Genomic DNA, 20,997 nt, shown 5'->3' with positions numbered 1-20,997 from the left:
AATGGAGGTCAAAGTCATGTACTTTCTGCGTATCTGAGCTGCTTCCTGTGTGTCTGAGAATAATATGCACTGAGGAAAACAGGGAGCACACACAAGAGTGTGATCTTCTCAGTGACGGAAGGCAGCGCAGCGAGCCACACTAGGCAATGTATTTGACATTTGTGATTCTCTGCCCCAGACTCCGGGTACCTCTGATGAGCAGGTATGGACAGGAAATTAAGAAAATGGTAATTGAAGATATTTATCAAGTCAGACTTACACCTTAGAATAAGGCCTTTACTGTTCTAGAAACAATCTTCCAGAAGATGAAATCCAAGGTTCCCCAAAAATATTTATTTATACAAAGATTTTTGAGAGTAATATTTGTATTTGTCTTTATACCTCAGTCTACGCGTCTGGGGCCGAGTCACTGTGTGGCACACATACAACTTCCCCGCGTGCCCCACACGTAGCACCTGCTTCCAGGAACACCAGATGAACACAGGGTCTGAGGGGAAGGGGAAGCCCATAATGCCCCACAGGCTGCACACCCCCCAAATTCAGATATGTGCATCCTGACCTGGAAGGTGTCTAGCCACATGTCCGAGGGGAAATGCAATCAAGGAACAAGGCGAGAGGAGGGACCCAGAGCGCAGACAAGAGGGGGTTCATTCCCACCTGCTTCCGAGTTCAGTATATCCATAGGACCCAATATAGTTGATGGCCCGGGAACTACATTACCTGGACTTTTCCCCTGTAATGACCCTTGATGCTGATTGATGTCCAGAGGACAGTTTGCAAAAAAAGCAGATTCGTCCTTCATCCCAGGAAGTGAGACACAATGCTGGGACCATGTCCTGGTAACCTGTCTGAAGGAAAATGCTTGCCGTGTATAACGTGATCCAGATTCCCCAGAGCCGACGCGGGGCAGCGATGAGCAAATCTGACCTCAGGTCAGACGTGTCTTCCAGTCTGGCCCTGTCCCGTCCCTGCCTTTCTTTGCCCTTCCACCTCCCTAGGCTCCCTAATCCCATTGCCGCACAACTTGTCAACTTGCCATCCCTCTTCCTCTGTCCCCACTACTTCTGTCCACGTCACAGGAAAATCTGTGTGTCCTGAAGAGTCCGGCCTTCCCCTAACCAAACCTACACTTACTTTACCACAGTGATTCTCAGAGCCAACAAGAAAGAAATGTTCCGAAAGGGAACCTCCGTGTCAGCCGTCTGCCCGAAGCTGCAGGTGTGGGCTCCAGGCCTCTGGGTGAGGTCTGTTGCTTTCGTGTTTTTCCGAGGAGCAGGCAGTCAGGCCGTGGCAGTTCTCTCTCCTGTCTCTCTGTCGCAGGTGGGGCCTCAGCTACACTTACAGGACTTCACCACCATGTTAGAGAGATGTTCAACCTTGGGGGTCCTCCCGACGTAGTACAGGATGGTCAAGGGCTCCAAGTCCTGGGGCACGCAGCAAGGTGAGGCAGACGCTTCGGGGTTCAAGGTGTTATACAGGCCCAGCACCTGGGGACGATACATCACTTAGAGGTTGGAAAGCCAAGCCTCAGGCCTGGGACCCTCCGCAAGCTCTAGGGGCTGGTCCAGAGACTGAGCACGTGGTCGACACCATGGGCACACATTCGCTTTGCCTGAGTGACTAGTGCTGTCCATCCACAGGCGGGGATGGAGAGCATCTGTACTTGTTTGTTCACAGCTTCAGCATATTAACAGGTACGGGGAACTTTAAATCAATGGGATTCTCTGTTAAGAAAACACTCCTATATTGATCTCCCTAGATCTAACTGGTCACTTTGGTGAGAAATGCTCTCACAAAACATTGCATTTAGTAACTGCCGGCGCGCTGGGCCCCGGACAAGATGCAGTGAGAATAATGAGCTGTCAGGAAACACGCTTTGTACTGCCCTGGTTTTTATCCCTGCCCCCCAGGGAAAGACAAGCTGGTTTCAGGGTCACGGGCTTCCTTCTCTCCCTGCTTTCCTTCCTATTGTTTCATTTAGCTTCTGTGTGCTTTCCATTGCCTTTCAAAATAACTTTTCTACAGTCAGGAGGCCAAAGTTCTTTAAGTGATGGTAGAAGCCATGTGCCTAGCATTCCCTGCCAGTCATGTGCACACATCTCTGACATACAGGGTGGCCTGTGAGAGCGAATTTGCTTTCAGAATGGTACAGCAGCTTTAGACAGCAAATAAGCCTGGTTGAAACTCTGTAAGAAATTACAAAGGGTAGAATGTCCCCAAGTAGAGTTGGGCCAAGGTGCCAAGATCAGAACCTTCACCAAAGGGACTGTACTCTCTCCAGCTCATGGTCCGCTCATTTAGCATTCAGTCCTTCAGGCATCGATTTAAACAGGTGGCCTGGTCGCCTCAGCCCCAGCGCTCCCCGCGGCGAGCCCCGCCCCGTACCTTGCTGTGGGTGGTGTCTGCGCTGCGGAGGTATGGGCAAGGGCCTGAGCAGAAGTTGGCGTAGTAGCCCTTAGGTTCGTGGACCCACTTCCAGCCCAGGTCCTGGCGGAAGTCGATGTAGAGAGGACGCACACAGCAGTTCTCTTCCACGTTACTGCAACACAAAACACATTTACAGAAACCCATCCTCAAAGCAAGCCGCCGATATCAGCAACTTCGCAAGTGGCCTCAGGTTTGTACTTGGTGTCCTTCCTGGTCCTGGTAAGAGGTGGTCTAATCAATGGCATCCCAGGTTCAAGTGCATTGAGCTGTATAGGCTATAAAGGCATTTTCTGTGTTGAAGACCATGGTCCCAAGGACATAGCAGGCAGATAGAGATGATGAAGGGGAAAAAGGCAAAGGGGAAAAAGGCAAATGCCCCCTTTTACATTACACATCAAAGCAGGGACATAAACTGCTCCACACAGAACCAGGCACTGAGTGTTATTAGCCAACTCGGCTTAGTTGAGGTTGAGTTTATTCCCTGCCTACTGTACATCCAACCAGAAATGCACTGTAAGCTCATGCAGCTTCTGTGCTATGGTAGGTGACTACTTAGAGAAATCTCGAGGCCACTGAGTCAAAATGAGGCATGTCCTTCTACTATCAGACTCCCAATTCCTAGATCACCCCAAATGTGATTACTAGGCCACTTCCGTTCTGTTGCCTGCAATACCCCGTCAAGTGGGAGCTGGTCTGCACTTCCATACCTGCTGAGACCTAGAACTTGCTGCTTCCACGGCAGCTGATGACCAAGGCAGTCTGGCTTCTTGTGGGTTCCTCGGGCGGTCCATGACAGGCATGCTTTGATATCTATTCAATAGCCCTTCCTAACCCCCTCACCCTTCTGCTTCCCATTACCGAGTCCAGAACACCAGATACTTGTTTTCCTGGCCTCCCTTGCAGGTGGGGGTAGTCATGTAACACAGCCGTGATCAGACTTAAGGAGAAGTGTGCAGGGGATGAGAGCAAATTCTGGCACAAAATATTTGATTCTATGTAAAAGGCACAGATAGAAGAGGAAAGCTGCTGGCTCTGCCTCTTCCCCTTTCTCACCTTGAGCATGGACAAGATACCTGGAGCTCTAGCAGTCACTGTGACCATAAACAAGAGCATGAAAAGCAAGCAACATATTAAGCATGGCAAACTGGAGAGAGAGAAAGCTGTGTCCCCAGGGGCATAATTTAGCGGCCAGACTAACCCGAGCCTACTTGTGAACAAGAAATCCTATGTGGTTTAGGCCACGGTTCCTTGCAGCCAAGAGCACCCCCTCCTAATTGATTAAGCGCCACATAGAACAAATCTACCCACCAGCCTTTAGACAGTCGGAGGCAACCACAATCCCTCTCCTACCCCTTCTGTTCCCCAAGCTCAACATCCCTCATCCATTCGGCTGTTCCTAATGAGATGTGGTTTTAGAGCTAAAAATTTCCCACATCATTTGCCCAGCTCCATCCAGGCATCCTCTCCAACCAAACTGACCCATTCATGCTCCTTCCTTTACCAGAAGTGCCTCCTCCTACCCAAACCTCACTCATCCTCAAAGGTTCAAATCCCACACTCTTCTGAAGCCTTTCCTGCACCCACAGGTGAACTCCAAGTTCCTAAAGCACTTGGTCCTTCAAACCTTCTCATGAATGGTCATTTTCTACCTTCAGGTAACTGCTAGGCATGCTTTAGCAGCCCCTCCTTTATAAACAAGAAGCTAAGCTACTAAGAGGCTCTTTTTTAAAAATCTATTCATAGGGACTACTCAAGTGCATCTGAATTAGTTCATTAATTTCTCCAGCTCAGATGCCCCCTGCGAATGGAGGCTGCCCTGTTTTCCCTCATCCAGTAGCATCCTGGGACCCTTCATGGGGAACTGAGCACTTCCTTCATGGAAATTCCTGCATGCATCTCCCCACCACGCTCACACACCCTACAAGTACTTTAAAATATAGAGCCATGGCCCAGCCGGCGTGGCTCAGTGGTTGAGCATGGCCCCATCAACCAGGAGGTCATGGTTCGATTCCTGGTCAGGGCACATGCCCGGGTTTCAGGCTGAATCCCCAGTAGGGGGTGTGCAGGAGGCTGCCAGTCAATGATGTTTCTCTCTCATGGGTGTTTCTCTCTATCTCTGTCTCTTCCTCTCTCTGAAATCAATAAAATCATATAAAAATTTTTTAAAAAAAAAAACACATAGAACCACGGAGAGGCTTCCACCAACACTCTCCTGGTGTGCTTCACCCAGGGCCTCACAGAGCTGGGCTACAGGAAAACTGTGGTGCTCCCAGGGAAACAAAGAGATCTGTAAGAGGCTTTAAATCTTCTTTCCTGCAGATGTCTGTGATAGCATCAGGGACCCTCAGTTGAGTGTGGCTTTAGGCCTGGGCCTGCCCCACAGTAGGTACCCTGCCCAGGTGGTCTCAGGAGCTCACGGCCTGAGTGGGCCCAGGCTCACCTAAAGCAGTAATTGGTGTCAAGGGCCCGCTTCTTCCTCTGACCCCCCTGGCCCGGGTTGTCGAGCCGATGCGGAGGGATCATCATGAGGATTAGATGAGGGTTGTGGTGGTCCTTCTGCTTCCTGAGGCGCCCCAGATCCCCACGGCCATGATCGTCCTCACTGTCCACACCTACAGAACAGAAGGAAGGCGACAACCTCCTGTCTAAGGAAGGCAGAGTGGAGGCTGCCTCCTCACCCCACCCCACCACTGCCCAGGAGGAGGGGCAGTGTGGTCTGCAAGGAAGGGAAAGAAACCCACAAGGCACCCCTGGTCCGATCCCTCATGCCTCCTGTGTGTGTACATCTTCCAGAGGGCAGCCAGCCCTTCCCAAGATGCTCCCAGATCTTCAGGGACCCGTGAAGCGTGTGTCACTGGGCAGCTACCTAACATTCCTTTGGGCTGTTAGTTTAGATTCTGGGACTTAGACTCTCAGGGTATGTGCGTTTCCGCTTATAATCTGAATTGGTTAAGACAGCCCAGAAGTCCCCGCTTTACGGTATCACAATTTAAGATGCCTTGAATGGAAGCCAGAGGAATGAGCTTGAGTAATCGCTCCCATTCACATCGCACTTCTAGTTTCAAAAACATTTTCACACTCAAACTCAGAAGAGCTAACGAAGTGCATGGTAAACTGCTTAGCAACAAACTCTGGAAGAAAACCTGCTATTTCATCTGAGAAGGAAAAGCATGAAGACTGAATTAGAAAGAGTCGCAACTAAAAGGAGACATGTTTTGTGACAGACAGCTGCCAGCTGTCGTCCATCTCCACCCAGGACTGGACCCTGAGGAGGTTAATTTACATGTAACTGAAGGGACTTGGACCTCATGCAGGGTCCCTAGGGCTGTAAGATGAAGGAGAGGCCTGGGTTTCCAATTTCCTTTCCTGACAATCTTTATGAACAAAACTGAAGTGGAAGGATTGCCCTAACCTGGCCTGTAAGTAAGGACTCCAAAGATCTGAGCTCTGAGGTTCTGTAATTAGGATGCCAATGCTTGGCTTTAAAAAGGGGGGAGGCTCTGAAATAGAACCTCTGAAGCGTAAAGGGGAGGCAAGAGCCCCACATCTTTGTCCAGACAAGCCTCTGACATCGTCGAGCTTTGACTTGGTTGGTTTGACCACGACAAACCACCTGGCCTCAGGTGTGCGTCAGTTACCCAAAATGGGACCGTGAAGGGAAAAGACAGCATCCCTGAAATCCAGATGGTCTAGGCTGAGCGCCTTAGGAACACGCTAGAAAACCCGAAGTGACTCTCAACTTTTTCCCCATCTCATCACAAACCCCCGGAGCCCTGAAGCAGTCATTCAAACCCGGGTGCCGCCCGGGCAAGGATCAGGTGGGCTCTGTAACACCCGGCAGGCTCACTAGTCAGGACACCCACGTTCACAGCCACCAAAGTTCATTTATTTTAGGGAAAGGAAGACAGCTATGATTTGTGGGGCCTTCCTGGCACCGTGTCATACACCTGCTGCCTCGCTGAATTTGCATAACCACCCTGGGAAAGAGGCCCTCTCACCCCCCTTACGGAGCCCAGAGTGGTGCTACCAGTTACCTGCACGATTTCCCTGCTCTTCCCAGCCTGACACTGTCTTCCAAAGGCTAATGTGTCCTCTGTCCAGAAACTGACAGCCACCCTCAGTGCTTTGGGGGCAAAGCAGGATGACTCAAGTACAGAAGAGTGGCCATCTCGGTGAGGGAGCCTGGCGCCCCGGACTGGGTCTGGGAGGGGCCTCCTGTGCCACCCACTCTGTTACCTTTGAACTTGATTTCCATCACCTCGTGAATGTTTTCCAGGATGTCTCCATTGGGCTGAAAGGTGTGGCAGGGACAGTGAATGCTGATTTCCAGACCTAAGTTGGACTCTGCAAAATAAGACACAGGGTCGGTGAGAGAAGCACTTGGCGTGATGGAGACGTGTACCCAGCACCTACGCGCTGGACGGCCGGCGCCTCTGCTGCCACAGACAGACCTGGGCTGTCCTCGGGGTCACAGGAGACACAAAGCGATCCGAGGCCAGAGCGGACCTCCCCGCTCACACTGCCGCACCCCGCGGGTTTCTGGGGATCACGAGGGAGAGCGTCAGTGCTCGTCTATGTGGAAAGGGTGGTATTAGGAAAAACAGGTCATGAGCCTGCTTGGAAGCCAGGGAACGGGGCGCAGGGAGGCGGGACGGAGGAGGGTGGCCGAGCCTGAGCATAGGATTGAACGGCAGGAGCCGCGTCGGAGCCAGGCCAGCGGCCAGCGCGCAGCAGAATCGGCCTCCGGGGAAGATGCCGGTGTTTCTACCAGGGCTGGGACTGTGGACGCAACGTGGTGGGCCCCAGAGGAGCTCAGACGGAAACCGCGGTGACACTGGCCATATGTTCCTTAAGGAACAAGGGCATGAGCGGGGAAAGGCCCCCGGGAGGTTTCTATTCAGCTTCACGGGGAGGCTGGGGATGTGGATGGCACACAGGGCGACTCGGCCGCGGGACCGAGCTCGGGCCAGGGGAGGCGGCAGAGGGCCACGGCCAAGGGTCCAGGCGACAGGAGCCCGGAGAGGGGCGCACGAGGAAGTGTGGGGTGCCGGGCTCGGTGGCTGACACTCACACAAGAGGGCCGGTCCTGGCCCTTTCTCCTAGTGGCTGTGGCATCAGGTGTTTTGGTAACAAAAACTGGAGAAGCAAGGAAATGAGTAAAAAGGGGTTGAGTGAATCCGAAGAAGAAAAAGAAAAGAAGTGAAAAAATTGAAGTGAATCCAGTAGTTTTGTGCAGGGGACGCAGGTAGGGTCTGGTACCATGTCAGTTCTGGTGGGTAAGACAATTAGGGACTCTACTGATCCGGGAGCAGCAGTGGGCAGGTACAGGACAGGGAGGCAGAGGAGGGTCCTCTTCTTGGTTTCAGGCAGCTAAAGAGCTGGAGCAGCTGACTTAAAACATAGTTTGCTTCCTGCTACCCAGAGGGTTGAAGGCAGGCCGGGGGAGACGCGGCGTGGACAAGTTCTATGATTCTGTGAGTGAGAACGTCAAGGTGCACACAGATGTGTTGGGGAGACTTAGGGTTAGGGAACAGGTGTCAAGTGTGAGATGATGGCCTGTTTTGGCCAACAGGTCTGTCTAGGCAGAGAGCCCAGAGAGTGATGACAATAATCACCAATACTTGTTGAGCGGTACCTCCTGTCAAGCACGACTCTAAGATTTCTGTGCATTAACTCATTTCATCTTCATAATAATCCTACAAAGTGGGACCCATTATTATGCCCTATTAGACAGATCCAAGGACACCGAGGCCTAGGGAAATTGAATGGCATGTCCAAGGTACTCAACCAGCAAATGGTAGAGCCAAGATTCAAACCCAGGCAGCCTGATGCCAGAGCTACACTCCTAATTGTTAGAAACAAAGAGAGAAAAGAGGGGCCAACACAGATCACCGAGATAGATGTCCACACGCTCGCTGAAATGATTGTGTTTTTCCAGTGTCCGACTGTCCTGGGCCAGGATGCTGGGCGTGCTCCCTGCCCCACCTGCTGGGGGAGGCCTGGCTCTGCACACAGAGGAAATGCAGACGGTGTGGAGCAATAGCTCAGGAGCATGAGGGCCTGGGACCCCAACCCTGGAGAGGGCTCCAGCCAGCTTTGGGACCCAGAAGTTTTCAGCCTGGGAACCTGGCACATTGTAGGCTGTCGGACGTTTGCTGAATGAATGCAAGACCAGATATGTGACTCGGCTTCCTCATTAGCCCACACCACCAACTGCTCCATTTGCTGCCTTGTTTGGGGCCACAAACTCTGAAGAGGCTCATGAGCTCTGCATCAGTGAAGGTCTGTGCATGATCGCACCGTGCAGGGGCCGGGCGGCATCTGCTGAGAGGGAACCGAAGGTTCCAGTGAAGAACTAACCTCAGAATTGGCAGCAGTGGGGATGGTGGGTGGGGGACCCGTAGGTTCTATTACGAAATTATCTTTTTGATGTCTCCAGGAGGATGGAAGCCATGCTCAGTGCAAGCTGCTCATTGAGTTCTGCAGCTGTGAAAATAAGAACTCCTTCAAGTGCTCAGGGCATCAAAGAAATCCAGGTGGAGCTGATCAAAATCAGGCAGGGAAGCTAAGAGATTCATTTCCCTGGCCTCTCCTCGGCAGCCACGTCGGGCTCTGGGCAGAGAGCTGTCTGAGTCAGAATTCCCAACAGTGCTGCTGTCAGCAGATCCACGTGGTTCTCCTCGGCTTTTGACTTCGTGCTTGGTAAGGGAAGTAGGATGGCATTCTCCCGACCCTTGGAGCAGAGGCAGGACCTCCAGCCCACGATCTGACACCAGGTAAGGTCCCTTAGATGAGGACTTGCAAACTCAGATGCCCGGAGAGCCCAGGCAGGTTCTGTAAGTGAGCAAAGCAAGCCAGCATCTCATGCTAAGTAGGGACTGCCAGCCTCACTCTTGGGGGACACTGGGGAGTGGCGGGGCCTATGGTGACATCCAGGGAAGGAACCATTGCCTTATTTGCCAGGTGAGGAAACTGTGAGTGGGAGAGACATTTGGAACATGTAAATTTTGCTATGCCTAGCAAACAGCTCTACTTGGATGGCTACCAGGCCTTTCAAATTTAATCGTCCAAAACAGAACCTTCCCCAAACATGCTCTTCTCCCAGTCTTCCCTATTTCAATGTGTTCGTTCAGTCCAAAAATCTTAGAAGTCACCTAAACTCCTCTTGTGTCCTCATATGCCATACACAATCCACCTGTCCTATTGGCTTTACCTCCGAAATATAGAATAAATCCATACCATCTCCATATCCACTGCTAATGCCCTAGCTGTTGCTCTCATCCCGGCTGGTGCAAGGCCAGTACCTGTTGGTCCCATTTTTTCCCTTCACCTCATGGCAACCAGAGGGGTATGTAAGACAAGTCACCTAGGACATCTCATAACACTTGGAATAAGTAATCAAACCTGACCATGGCCTGAAAGGTCCGAAATCATATATATGGCCCCAGCTACCTCTCTGACTCTCCCCGTCCCACCCCCAGCTCACTTGGCTCCAGCCATGCCAGTCTGTTTGCTGCTAGAACAAATCAAGCTTGATCCCACCTGGGGGCTTGGGCCTTGCTATTTCCTTTGCTTAGCGCATCCTTTATGCTGACTTTCCCAGGCTGGTTCCTTCTCACCGCTCAGATCTCAGTGCACAAATTTCCTCTTCACAGAGACCCTCCCTGGGCATCCAATGCTGGACCCCACCCAGTCATTGTCACATTGCCTGATTTCTCTCCATGGTACTTGTCACTCTCTGAAATTCTTTTTTTTTTTTTTTTTTTAAATATATCTTTATTGATTTCAGAGAAAGGAAAGGAGAGGGAGAGAGAGAGATAGAAGCATCAATGATGAGAGAGTCATTGATCGAGCCCGCAACCCGGGCATGTGCCCTGACCAGGAATCAAACCCCGATCGCCTGGATCCCAGGTCGACGCTCAACCGCTGAGCCACGCCCGGCCGGGCCTGAAATTCTTATTTGTCAATATGTTTATTTGTTTATTATGTGTCTCTCCCACCAGAACAAACGCCCCATAAGATCCTGGGTCTCACCTGTCTTGTTCACTGCTGAATCCAGGACCTGGCTCAGAGTGAGCATTTAATAAATACTAGTTGTGTGAATGAATGAAGGACATGCAGAGAGTCAGTGGCAAAGCTAGACTTTAAACCCAGATCTGTGACTCCCCTAGTTCTGTCTTCTTCCCTCTTTTCATGACGGACCAACGGACCTAAGATTCCTCCCAAAATGCTCATTTTAAGAGTCAACCTACCTCTTCGAGAGAGCCATTCACGCACAGTGTCAGTGACATCAAAAGACAGCCACTCGGGAGTGCCCCGCGTGGGCAGATTCTTGCCACCAATATAACGCTGTTTGGCGATGTGCTCATCCGGCCGGAGTATCTACAGGGCAGAGAAAGGAGTAAGCACCGAGGCCTGGCCAGGGTCCCAGGAGCTGTGTTACAGTGCAGGAGGACAGGTGAGAGGAGCCAGAGGAAACGAAGTTTCTGAATGCTGCTTCCAGCACCGTAGTTAACTCTCAATCCTCTTAATGACACATACAGAAAAGAAGGCTCGGGAAGGCAGGATTCACACCCAGGTCTACCGAGCTCTGGGCCGACATGGCAGAGGAGCTGGGTTCCCATCAGGCTGGTCTCTGCCTGGGAGGCGCCTCACCTGGAAGAGCTCGATCCTCTGCTCGTTGCGCTTGGAGCTGGGGTTGGGCACCCGCAAGACTCGGAATTCCGCCCGGAACAGGTTGGTTCCATTTTTCTCCACTGAGGACACGTTGAAGCGGAAAACCTTGGAGGTGACTCCTTTGGGGCAGACCGCCAGCTCATCTAGGGGACAAAGCAGCGGGGGGCACAACATGAGTGAGGCCCACAGGAGCAGTGTGATGCCAACGGGCACTCGCCAAGGGGGTGAGGTCCCACCTGTGACCTTTCCAGAGGCTTGAGGCCTCAGACCTAAAAGTGGAGACAGGAAGAAGATCCTTGGTGGCCCTGGAATCACACCCAGACCTGAGAGAGGAGCAGAGAGACCTCGGAGCCCCAGGCCGTGGCACTAAAGACACTCCAGTCAACTGTAATCACCCCCTCTTCCCATCGCCTCCACATCAACTCTGGTAGGCTCTCCAGCCTGCTGTTCCTATTCTTTTAGAAAATACAGATTCTCAAAAGGTCTCAGCTGTTCCCCCTAGTAGTTTAATTATCTCACAGCTTGTGGGTTCATTCACTCCTGTGTTCGTTCATTCAGGCATTCATTCATTTATTGAACATGTGTTGAGCAAATACTACATGCCAAGGACAGTGCTAACACCGGACGCAAAAATGAATAGACGTGGCCCCTGCCTTCAAGGAGACTAATCTACAGGGAGGCTGTTACTACATGCGCCCAACTAACAGGACCAGAGGGAAAGTGTTGAGGGCTTTTGGAGAAGCCCAGGAGTTGCTGCAAAGAGATCAGAGGAGGGAGAAAGCAGAGAGCACTTCATGGAAGAGGAGATACTTGAGCTGGGTCCTGCGGGAGGAAAGGGTTTGAGGAAGGAGAAAAAAGAAATTTCACACAGAACTGCTGGAAACAAAGGCAGGGCTGGGAGGAAATGCAGGTAAGAGCGACCCCAAGCGGACAGGCGGGAGCAGATGAGATCGGGTCAAGAGAGTACACTGGGGTCCACCCGCAGGGAGGCTGAAATGTCAGATGGCGGCGGGGTTGGATTTTATCTCATTAACAGTAGGGAGCCATGGAAAGTGTCAGAGCAGTTCAGCGACAGAATCCACACTGGGTTTCAGACCTAATGAGGCAGCATTGTTCTGGCAAAGAGCCCACACCTCACGCCTGGCAGACCCACAGGTGTTTAGATGTTTCTTAAGATGGAGCTGCTCCATCACCAGGGCTCCTTTCTCTCTAAGGGTTTCTTTCATTGGTGGCACCTGCTATGCCAGCCTCACCCCCCCCCCCCCGTCCCTGTGCACGAGACAGAAGGCAGTGGATGTTCTTTCCCACCCGCGAGCCAGATAAAGAAGAGCCAGATCTTGTCTTCTGTTCACTTTACAGCCTCAAGGTCTGAGCAGCATTAACACCCAGAGAGAGACTTTCTACACACATGGTAACAGAACTTGAAACTCAAGCTCAGAGACCCAGATTCCACACATAATGGACATGGCTGGAATGAGCTCATAATCACCCGAGGGGGGGTTAGGAAGTCACGGACACGGCGGGCAGGATCAGAGGCCTGGAAACTAGCAAATGCGCTACTGATCTTTAGGAAAGGATGAGTGAGCGTTTCTGGAAATTGCCATCTGGTGGCCCTGACACTGGTTCTTAGGAAATTAATGGAACAGATGTTAGGAAAACAAATGTGTGAATGCCGGCTAATGAAGCCCTGATTAATAATTGGCTTTGAAGGAACAAATACTGCCAAGTATTCCCTGAACCGTTTCACATAGAACCAAAAAGAGGAATCGGGATGGCAATTTAAGTTTGCAAGTCTGTAACCCTCTAGAGGTGGATAAGCTACTTGGACTGGCAACCCTCTCAAGTACTGGCATTCTTGGTTCCGAGGGAGCTGTCATCAACATGGCTTCAGTTGTCCTAGCACCTCCAGTAACTGTTGAAAGAGGGAGGGAAGGGTGTGTGAAGGCAATGCGTGCACTGCTGTAGAAGGGAAAGGGGACCGGGAAATGGCACGGGCCAGTGAGGAGAGTCAAGGCAGCGGGCAGCCAGGAGGCGGGGGGCAAGGAGCTAAGAGGGTCTTCACGACACTCGTGACCATCCCTCCTTGGTCTATTCCAGCCCATCGATCAGAGATCTGTTCCCTAAGGACTCCTCTTGGTGGAAATTTAAAGGAGATTTCAAGGAAGTAAGAAGGGTCTTTTTTTCCTAATCACTGGGATCTATAGATTTCTAACAGAACGGCTATTAGGGGTCGTCTAGTGCAACCCCCTTCAGATGGAGAAACTGATGTCCAGAGGGGTCTTGGCCAGGGTCACAGATGAGCAAATTGACACTAAGCTCAGACACAATTGTTATTGATATAAAAAGAACTTCCTAGGAGAGAAAAGAAAATGTGATCATCTTCTTGACAATTAAATTGACTGAGTAATAATGATGTTTTAAATAATTTGTGGAAGAAGTCAGAGTGTAAATAAGTAACCAAACTATAATAATACAACCTTACATTTCATAGAACTTTTATTAACTCATTTGACCCTCTAACAATCCTTGATGAGAATGAGAATAAGTAAAATTTACCATTTTATAAATGAGAAAAGGGAGCGCCAGGAAAGTTAAATGACTTTTGCAAGGTTACTCAGCTAGTAGATGGCAGAGGTGGGATTTGAACCCAGGTCTTCTGATATCATTTACTGAAGTGGAGACTCTGGAAATTGGAGGGTACCTGGGAGATCATCTAGTGGAGGGATGATCTCCACCAACAACAGGGGGCAGGATTCCATGAAATGGGCCTGTGAATACCAACCTGCGCCTCAGACGAGAGCCGATTCCCAGTTTCGTGGCTAAGCCCCACTTCTGCAGAACACTGGTGTTATTGAGAGCTGGACCAGAGGGCTGACCTTTACAAATTAAATTATGATCAGCTTTTTCCATTACACACAAAATATATAGATTGATGGCTGCCGTTTTCTCTTTTGAGAGAAAAATAAGCAAAAAAATATTTATGTAGAATATTCATGGAAAAACCTAGAAACAGCTGACCAAGTTTTTAGACCATGCCACTTGAAATGTTTTCAGACACCTGGGCTCATAGATGTGCCTTTGCTTATACATGTCATTTCTGCTGGGAAAGTTCCTGCCGGTTCCAGTGACAGGATGGCATATATCAGTGTGGCCGAGCTTCTTTATCCCGGCTGTACATTATAATCACCTGCAGATCTTTAAAAACAGATGCTGCCTGGACCCACTCCCCGTAGAGATTCTCACTACATTGGCGCGTGGGTGGGTCCAGAGCTTGCTTGCTTTTTTTTTTTTTTTTTTTTTTTTAAGATTTCCAGATGATTCTAATATGCAGCCAGGGTTGAGAACCACAGTTTATAGTGCTCTGCAAAGGGTACCATGGCTTCCAGATGTTCTGGAAGTTTGAGAAACCACAGCTTTAATGGTTTAACCTTTAAATGGATTAACCTTTAAATGTATTAGACATGTTTGGCCAATGCATCATTTTTTAAAATTTTGAATTAGAAGACTATAAGCATTTTAAGCTAGTGTTAAAAGTTGGAGAAGTTCACAGAAAGGTCCAGATTTTCTGCTGTTCTGGGAAATGGTGTGATCTAGCCAAGCTGGACCTGTAGTCCTAACTGCAAAATCAGCAGGAACTGAGCAGCTGGTGCCCCTTTGTAATGGGGCATGTGCCCTCCAGGTACCCTCGACCTGCCTTCCCTACATGCCCTATCCTCTCCATAACCTAAGGCCAGGTGTCCCCTGCAGTTTGCCAGGTGCTTGGGCTGTGGCTTTTCTGCTGGATCACTTGCACTACCTGCCAGGCCTCTGTGGGCACTCACACTTGCAGCTCCTCTAAGGAAAGGTTTGTCCTAACTCACTGAATCTTTAGCTTCAGTGAGTTTAAGAAGCAATAGGAAGCTTAAAAATACAGATTTCCCAGGTCTCAGTCCCCAGAGATTGTGATTCTATAAGGGCGGGGTGGGGACTGGAACCCAGTTTTCACAGTTACCTAGCCTCAGGACCACACTTGGACAAACACTGGGGAGGGTGTTGGGACCAGAACAAATGAGTTCTCTCAATATGTCTTTTAATTTTCAGAATGGACAAAATCTAAATGTATAGCCAGGAGAAAAGAAAGGCAAAAATATCAAGTTTTCTCAGGAACTCTGGGTTTGCTAGTTGTCTTAGCACCGCCCTTTAATGAAAATAAGAGCCTCTGCCAGACACAGGTAATTACAAGCTAGAAAGATAAAATGACACCACCCTGGTGATATCTTGATAATGAGGGTAACAAAGGACTGAAGAAGCTGTGTCCTCCCCACCAGTGGGTCAGAGAAAGCCTCAACCCACTTCCCATAGCAAAATCCTGGAGAATCCTAACAGGGATTACGGTCCTGCCTTCCTCTCCTTCAGAGACTATGTAGAATCATCCCAGATGTAACCATAAAATCGTTTCAGCTAAAAAGGACTTTAGAGAGCATCTCTGACTTTACAGGTGAGAAAACAGGCTCAGGGAGGGGACTTGCCCAGTTCCATGGTGTGTGCTTGCACAGTCTGCTTGAGACGCCTCATCAGATAAAGAAAACCCTTTTGCTGAATTTGGGGGAAGTTTGTGGTAGTATGAATCTCCTGGCCTTAAAAATAGACAAAACTAGGAAAGAAGGCACCCAGTTATCACTCTGCAGTCAGCCTCCGGGGTTACTCAGAGAATAGCCCCTATCCCATCCTGCTCAGCCCAGCCTGTGATTCATTCATGATATGAATCAAATTCTACTGGAGCCTAAAAGTTAAAGGTAGGACTTACAACGTGTATTCTGCACATCTGCATTAGTGCTTAACAGCAGGCCTTCTGCAGGCAGAAGGACTAAGTTAGAGTCGCTGCTCCTTTGCAGCAAATTACTTAACTGATGCATTCCAGTCCCTTCATCTATAAGACAGGGAAATCAGGGTATGCGCCTGACAGGGCAGAGCCAGAGGATGGGCCCTGCCCTCCCCACTCTCACCTTGGTGCCCTTTCTCCTGCGCCCCACCAGAAATGATTCCTTCCTGCACTCTGCTCTCCAGGCACTCCTGTCACCTTCCCCCAGCTCCGCTGTCACTTCCCTCCCAGTGCCTGTTCACCGGGTAAGGGAGGGGCTGAGAGTGACAAAGTGCGGGAGGGAATGCGACCTCACCCCCTCTCAGCAGCAGCTCTGGCACAGAGACCCTGTCAGTGCCCCGCCACGGACCCAGCACCACTTCCTGCCCACCTTCCTGAGTCCAGGACAGCTTCCCTCACGCCGCGCCGCTAAGGATGGCTCTCTGCTCCAGCTCTGCACCTGCTGGGCGTGAGCATCTGCCCACTGCCTCCTTTATAAGTAGTGGGCCTTGTGCGTCTGCCTCTCCAAGGCTGGCTCAGCACCTGACCAGCTGCAGGGCGGGCCCAGGCCGCGTCTGCTCAGCCTCTGTGTCACCTCCAACAGCTGCAGAGAGTCTGGGCCTGCTTCCTGTTTGCACCTGCGAGCCTCCTTGGCATCACCCGTGTCCCACTGGGCCCTGCCCCTCCCCACGACATCCTGTGTAGCATCCTGCTCATTTCACCAGGGTTTGCTCCCTGCCTGACTGTGGCTCCCTGGCCCCAGGGCCACCCCCTGCCTGCTAGTTCTGAGGTCCTGGTGCTGCAGCTTGGGGCTGCCTAACCCTGCCCGGGCTTTTCCCTATTGATGCCTTGAGTCTGCACAAAATGGAGGTCCACTGGCACCTGTGTGCCCTTGCATCTCTCTGCCTCATTCATTCTCAGCTGGGGATTCCAGGCTGGCTGGGCCCTGGTGACTCACAAGCCCTCCTCCCTGGGACTCCTCCTCCTGACCTGGATCATTAAGGTCCCAGTCCTTCCCTCTTGTCCTGGGCTCTCCTCAGACCTCTCCTGCCAGCCTCAGCTTTCCACCCTCCTCAAAGTCTACGGCCACTATCTCCTGCCTTCATGAGTGTCCACTGGGCTGGAGGCTTAGGCTCCCAGCTGCCGGTGCCTCTGGGAACTGTGCAGCCCTGGCAGACCCTGAGCCCGTCCGCCCTAGAGGACCCTGGGCAGGGAGCACTAGTTCTGCCTTGTCCTCCAGCCTCCGCCCCACACGGTAGCCACATCCTAAGGCAGGCGCTCCAAGCAGTCACAGGACACGGGAGTGGGAGCCCCTCCCCAGTAACCACAGGCTCCTGGGCCTGGCGTGGGCCAGCTCCCACTGGGGCCTTTTGCACCTTCGGCCAGAGCTGGTCCACCCATCGGCCGCCTCCTCCTCTTCCTCTCTCTACCCAGGTTCCTTTCAACCCCTGCAGCCCCCACTGCTGAGCACCCTCACCCTGTGGGCTCCATCCCACCTTCCAGCCCCCACGCCGGGCGCTGCCCACCTCCCAGGTGGGTCAGGACTGAGGGCAGCAGGGTGGCGAGGACACCTGCTGGTAGGAAAAGCAAACAGAGCTGCTCCCAGAGTCCCTGGCTCACATTCCTCCTTCCTGGGCTGTCAGTTTCTCAACATCTGCCAAATCTCTCTCTCTCATGTTGAAGTTTTTAAAATCCCCGTTCAGTAAACACACATGACTTCCACACGTGTACAAACACACAGACGTCTCACCCAGAAGCCTCCCAGCTCCTCAGCACAGACGGGAGCCTCCTGGGAGGACACACTCCCAGACACACGTCCCCTCTGCACCCACAGCCACACCTCCTGCCCACTCTTCCCGTGACACGCAGACACAAAAGGGCCGCCAGCAATCAACTGCACGTCGTCGAGAGCCACAACCCTGCCTTCCTCATGTCCACAGGCCTGGAAGACACCCATTTGAGCACATGAATCTGTCTACTGTACAGATCCAGACTATACATTGCCCTAAAGCACATGCACATGTGGACAGAGGTGTGCACCCTTCCCCCACGCCCACAGCTCACATGGGTCACGTGTGTGGTGGAGACCGAAGTATCCAGGCAGCAAGAGGATGCCTCTTGCCTGGGCTTCAAAAGCTTACCATCCGTTAACTTGGGGCAGGTACTCCTCTTCCCAAGAATCGGAAAAACTGAACGGAGACGTGTCACAGTGAGCTGTGAAAAGCAGGGAGAAGACTGGGGTCTCCAGACTCATGGAACTATAGGGCTTGAAAGAGAGCTGGCCCTGCCCCTTTATGGCACCTAGGTGCCCACAGTTACCGATCTGCTCACATACGTGAGAGCACATATGTTAACGGGACAACACAATGCAATTTCAAATTAAAATTGGTCAAGGATGTGATGCAAGTTCAGCAAGCCGCTCAGCTCCAGGACTCCTGGCCCCCCAGAAGTGCCCGAGTCTTCCCAGAATGGCTCTGTCTCCCTCCCTACCCACCTACCCAGCCCCAACTGCGCATGTACCTCCTGAGCCTTGGTGTGGGTGAACCGGGGGCACCCTGCTGTGTGGCCACTGCTAGGCCCCCCTCGGTGGAACTCCCTACTCCAGTTCAGACCCTCCAGAGAAGACACCCCAGTGAAAATGTGGACTTACTGTGTTCCGCCAGCCCCTGGATCATGTCGAACTTATGGATTTCTTTGGCATAGTACTCCCACTCGGTGTTTTCCTGAGTGCAGCCGTCCTCCCTCTCCTCCAGCAGCTCCCTGGTGCTGTTGTAAAGGGCCAGGATCTGGTAGGGGACGTGGGTCATCACCGATGGCTCAGGGGGACTAGTGAGCCTGAGTTTGCTCAAGATCTGTCCCCTAATGGCTTCCACCCTCTTCTTCTTGATGTGGCTGAAGTCCAAGGTGGTGCAAGTGGACAGAGAAAGGCTGACCGTGGCAAAGTTCAGCAGGGCCAGGACCACCAGAGCCCTTTGCAAGTGCATCTTCATGTGTGAGCCAGGGAGAGAGGCCAGGGGGGCTTCGAGGCCTGGCGAGGAGGAGACCCCAGCAGACGTGCAGAAGGAGGGAGGAAAACCAGGCGGCCTCCCCAGATCCCGAAGACTGAGGCTTGGCAAGAAGGTGCATGAACTCACTGCACTGCGAGAGCTTCAGGACTTCCAGGAAGCGCTGGCAACCCTGAGCACGAAGAAGCCGACTGTGTGCCTTGTAGCTCTTGGTCTCTTCTCCATGTGTCTAAACAGGTTCGGCTGGGCTCTGACTCCCAGCAGGCCAGGTGGAGGGCAAGCAGAGGGCTGGGAGGGGTGGCGAGGCAGCTGGGAGTAAGAAGGGAGCTGGAGTTTTTCCTTAGGTAAAAATAAATAGAGCGGATATCTGATATTGCCAAAGGCTGCTTGGCGATGGGGAGAAAGTGGGTTTTTTAAAGAAGGAGCAGAAGGACCATGGCTTGGGTCCCAAAATCAAAACCTCTGCCTTGCCCTGAAGGAGAATAAGGAAGGAGAATGGAAAAGAAAATAAAAGAAAAAATTGTTTAAAAAAAAAAAAAAAAAAGATCACCAGTGAGTAGTAGGTGGGGAGAGACAGCGCTGGGCTGCTGGTGGCCCAGCTAAAGGCGGGGGCAGCGGAGGGCACACTTGTCTCTCAGGCACACCATTCATGCTTTCTCTTTGGTTACACTTCCCCGGGGGCTTTCTACATGACTTTGTTCTCGCTGCCTCTTGTCTTCAGTGGCTGGGATGTGGGGTTATGTGCGATTGGAAGGCAGCGAGGACAGGGCCCTGGAGAGCAGCCCCAATAATCCACTTGGACGCCCAGGGTCACCAGCACCTCGGCTTGTCTTCTCCCTCGGCCATTGCTTCTGTTCCCCGCTTCTCTTTAAAGAAATAAAAAGGAGAAGAGAAATGAAGTGGGCGCGAGCGCGCGGCGCCGGCCCGGGCGGCGGCGGTGCCCCCGCCTCGGCCGCTCCCCGCCTCGCCGCTGCCTCCCTCGCGCAGTCCCCCGGACTTGGCCGTCGCCTTCCCTCCCTGTCTCCCTCCTGCCTCTCCCTCTCGCGCTCGCTCCTCGCCCCCTCTCGCGCACACACTTGCACACACACTGCTTTCTCTATTTCTCTCCGCTGAAATTTTATACCTCCCTCCGATGACGTCTCCGGTCCGGGGTGGGGGAGGGAGGGACCAGCGCACGCAGCCCTTTTTTTTTTTTTTCTTTTTTTTTTTTGCTGCACGATTTTAATGTTTAAAACAGGCACAGGAAAAGCCGAGCCCATTTGAAAAATACTTTGCGAGTCCTCTCGTTCGACGTGGTAACTGAACTTTTTTTTTTCTTTTTTTTTTTCCTCCTCTTGGAGTCACTCCTGCTACACGTTGACTGTTTTTTCTGGAAAGTTACTCCGGCGAATCCCCTCCCTCCTCTCCCCCAACTCCTTCTCCCTCTCCAGCTGTCAGTCCGTCCTTCCTGGGCTGGTCTCTCGCTCCCTCCCCGGCCCCGCGTCCCGGGCTGCCCCCGGGCCAGGCGGGACCCTGGGCACGGTCTGGAGCGCGCGGGGCCCGGGCAGCGGCGGCCGTGCCACCCTCGGTGAAGGGTGACGCCCGGGGTTGGAACGGGCTTGGAGTCGGGTTCAGCTCCAGGGCCATTCTGGCCCCGATTCTTCATTGACAAGATTGGAGTCGGGCGGCTCGCGGGAGCTTGGAGATGCTCCAGGGGCACTGAAAATGGTGGCGTTTTCCGGCAGACCGAGGGTGCCCTCTGGCGAGGCGAGGGCGCCAGTGACCGAGGCTCTGCGCGTCCCAGCCGCGCAGGCTGGAGGGCTGGGGCCGGGGCCGGGGGCTGGAGAGAAGGGGCTCCGAGAGGGGCGGAGGCGAACCAGCCCGGGGCCCTTGGGGCCGGCCTCCCCCTCCGTCCGACGTGCGTACAAGTGCACCTCTCCCGCCCCGAGCCCCGCTCTGCAGCCGCGCTCGCAGAAATGTCCTCCAGATGTGCGCGGCTCCCTCCCCGGCCCGCGGGGTTCCGCGGGGATCTGCGCCAGCGAGCGCGCAGTCAGCAGTTGGCAGGAGCCC

At 52.5% G+C, this 20,997-nt stretch overlaps 1 protein-coding gene across 1 annotated transcript; it reads right to left on the bottom strand.

Moving 5' to 3' along the window:
* Positions 1–249: 249 nt before the first annotated feature.
* On the bottom strand, positions 250–19,871 carry TGFB3 (transforming growth factor beta 3). The gene is made up of 7 exons (XM_016208696.2): positions 18,594–19,871; positions 11,083–11,246; positions 10,680–10,809; positions 6,664–6,771; positions 4,868–5,039; positions 2,386–2,539; positions 250–1,487 (listed from the first exon to the last, which is right to left on the bottom strand). Exons 1-7 carry the CDS (start codon positions 18,931–18,933, stop codon positions 1,329–1,331), a joined length of 1,227 nt encoding a protein of 408 aa, XP_016064182.1. The 5' UTR covers positions 18,934–19,871; the 3' UTR covers positions 250–1,328.
* Between the last annotated feature and the right edge of the window lie 1,126 nt (positions 19,872–20,997).

Source organism: Miniopterus natalensis, chromosome 1 (genome assembly GCF_054644295.1).
Source record: "Miniopterus natalensis isolate mMinNat1 chromosome 1, mMinNat1.hap1, whole genome shotgun sequence".
Classification (NCBI taxonomy): domain Eukaryota; kingdom Metazoa; phylum Chordata; class Mammalia; order Chiroptera; family Miniopteridae; genus Miniopterus; species Miniopterus natalensis.
The sequence above is the reverse complement of the archived record's forward strand: the minus strand, read 5'-3'. Positions and strand labels throughout refer to the sequence as shown.

Coding starts and splice junctions, on each gene's coding strand:
- TGFB3 (XM_016208696.2), bottom strand. CDS start 18,933: ATGAAGATGCACTTGCAAAGGGCTCTGGTGGTCCTGGCCCTGCTGAAC. Junction 11,247..18,593: donor CCAGGGGCTGGCGGAACACA/GTAAGTCCACAT, acceptor TTTGTCCCCTAG/ATGAGCTGGCGGTCTGCCCC. Junction 6,772..10,679: donor TGAATGGCTCTCTCGAAGAG/GTAGGTTGACTC, acceptor CTTATTTTGCAG/AGTCCAACTTAGGTCTGGAA.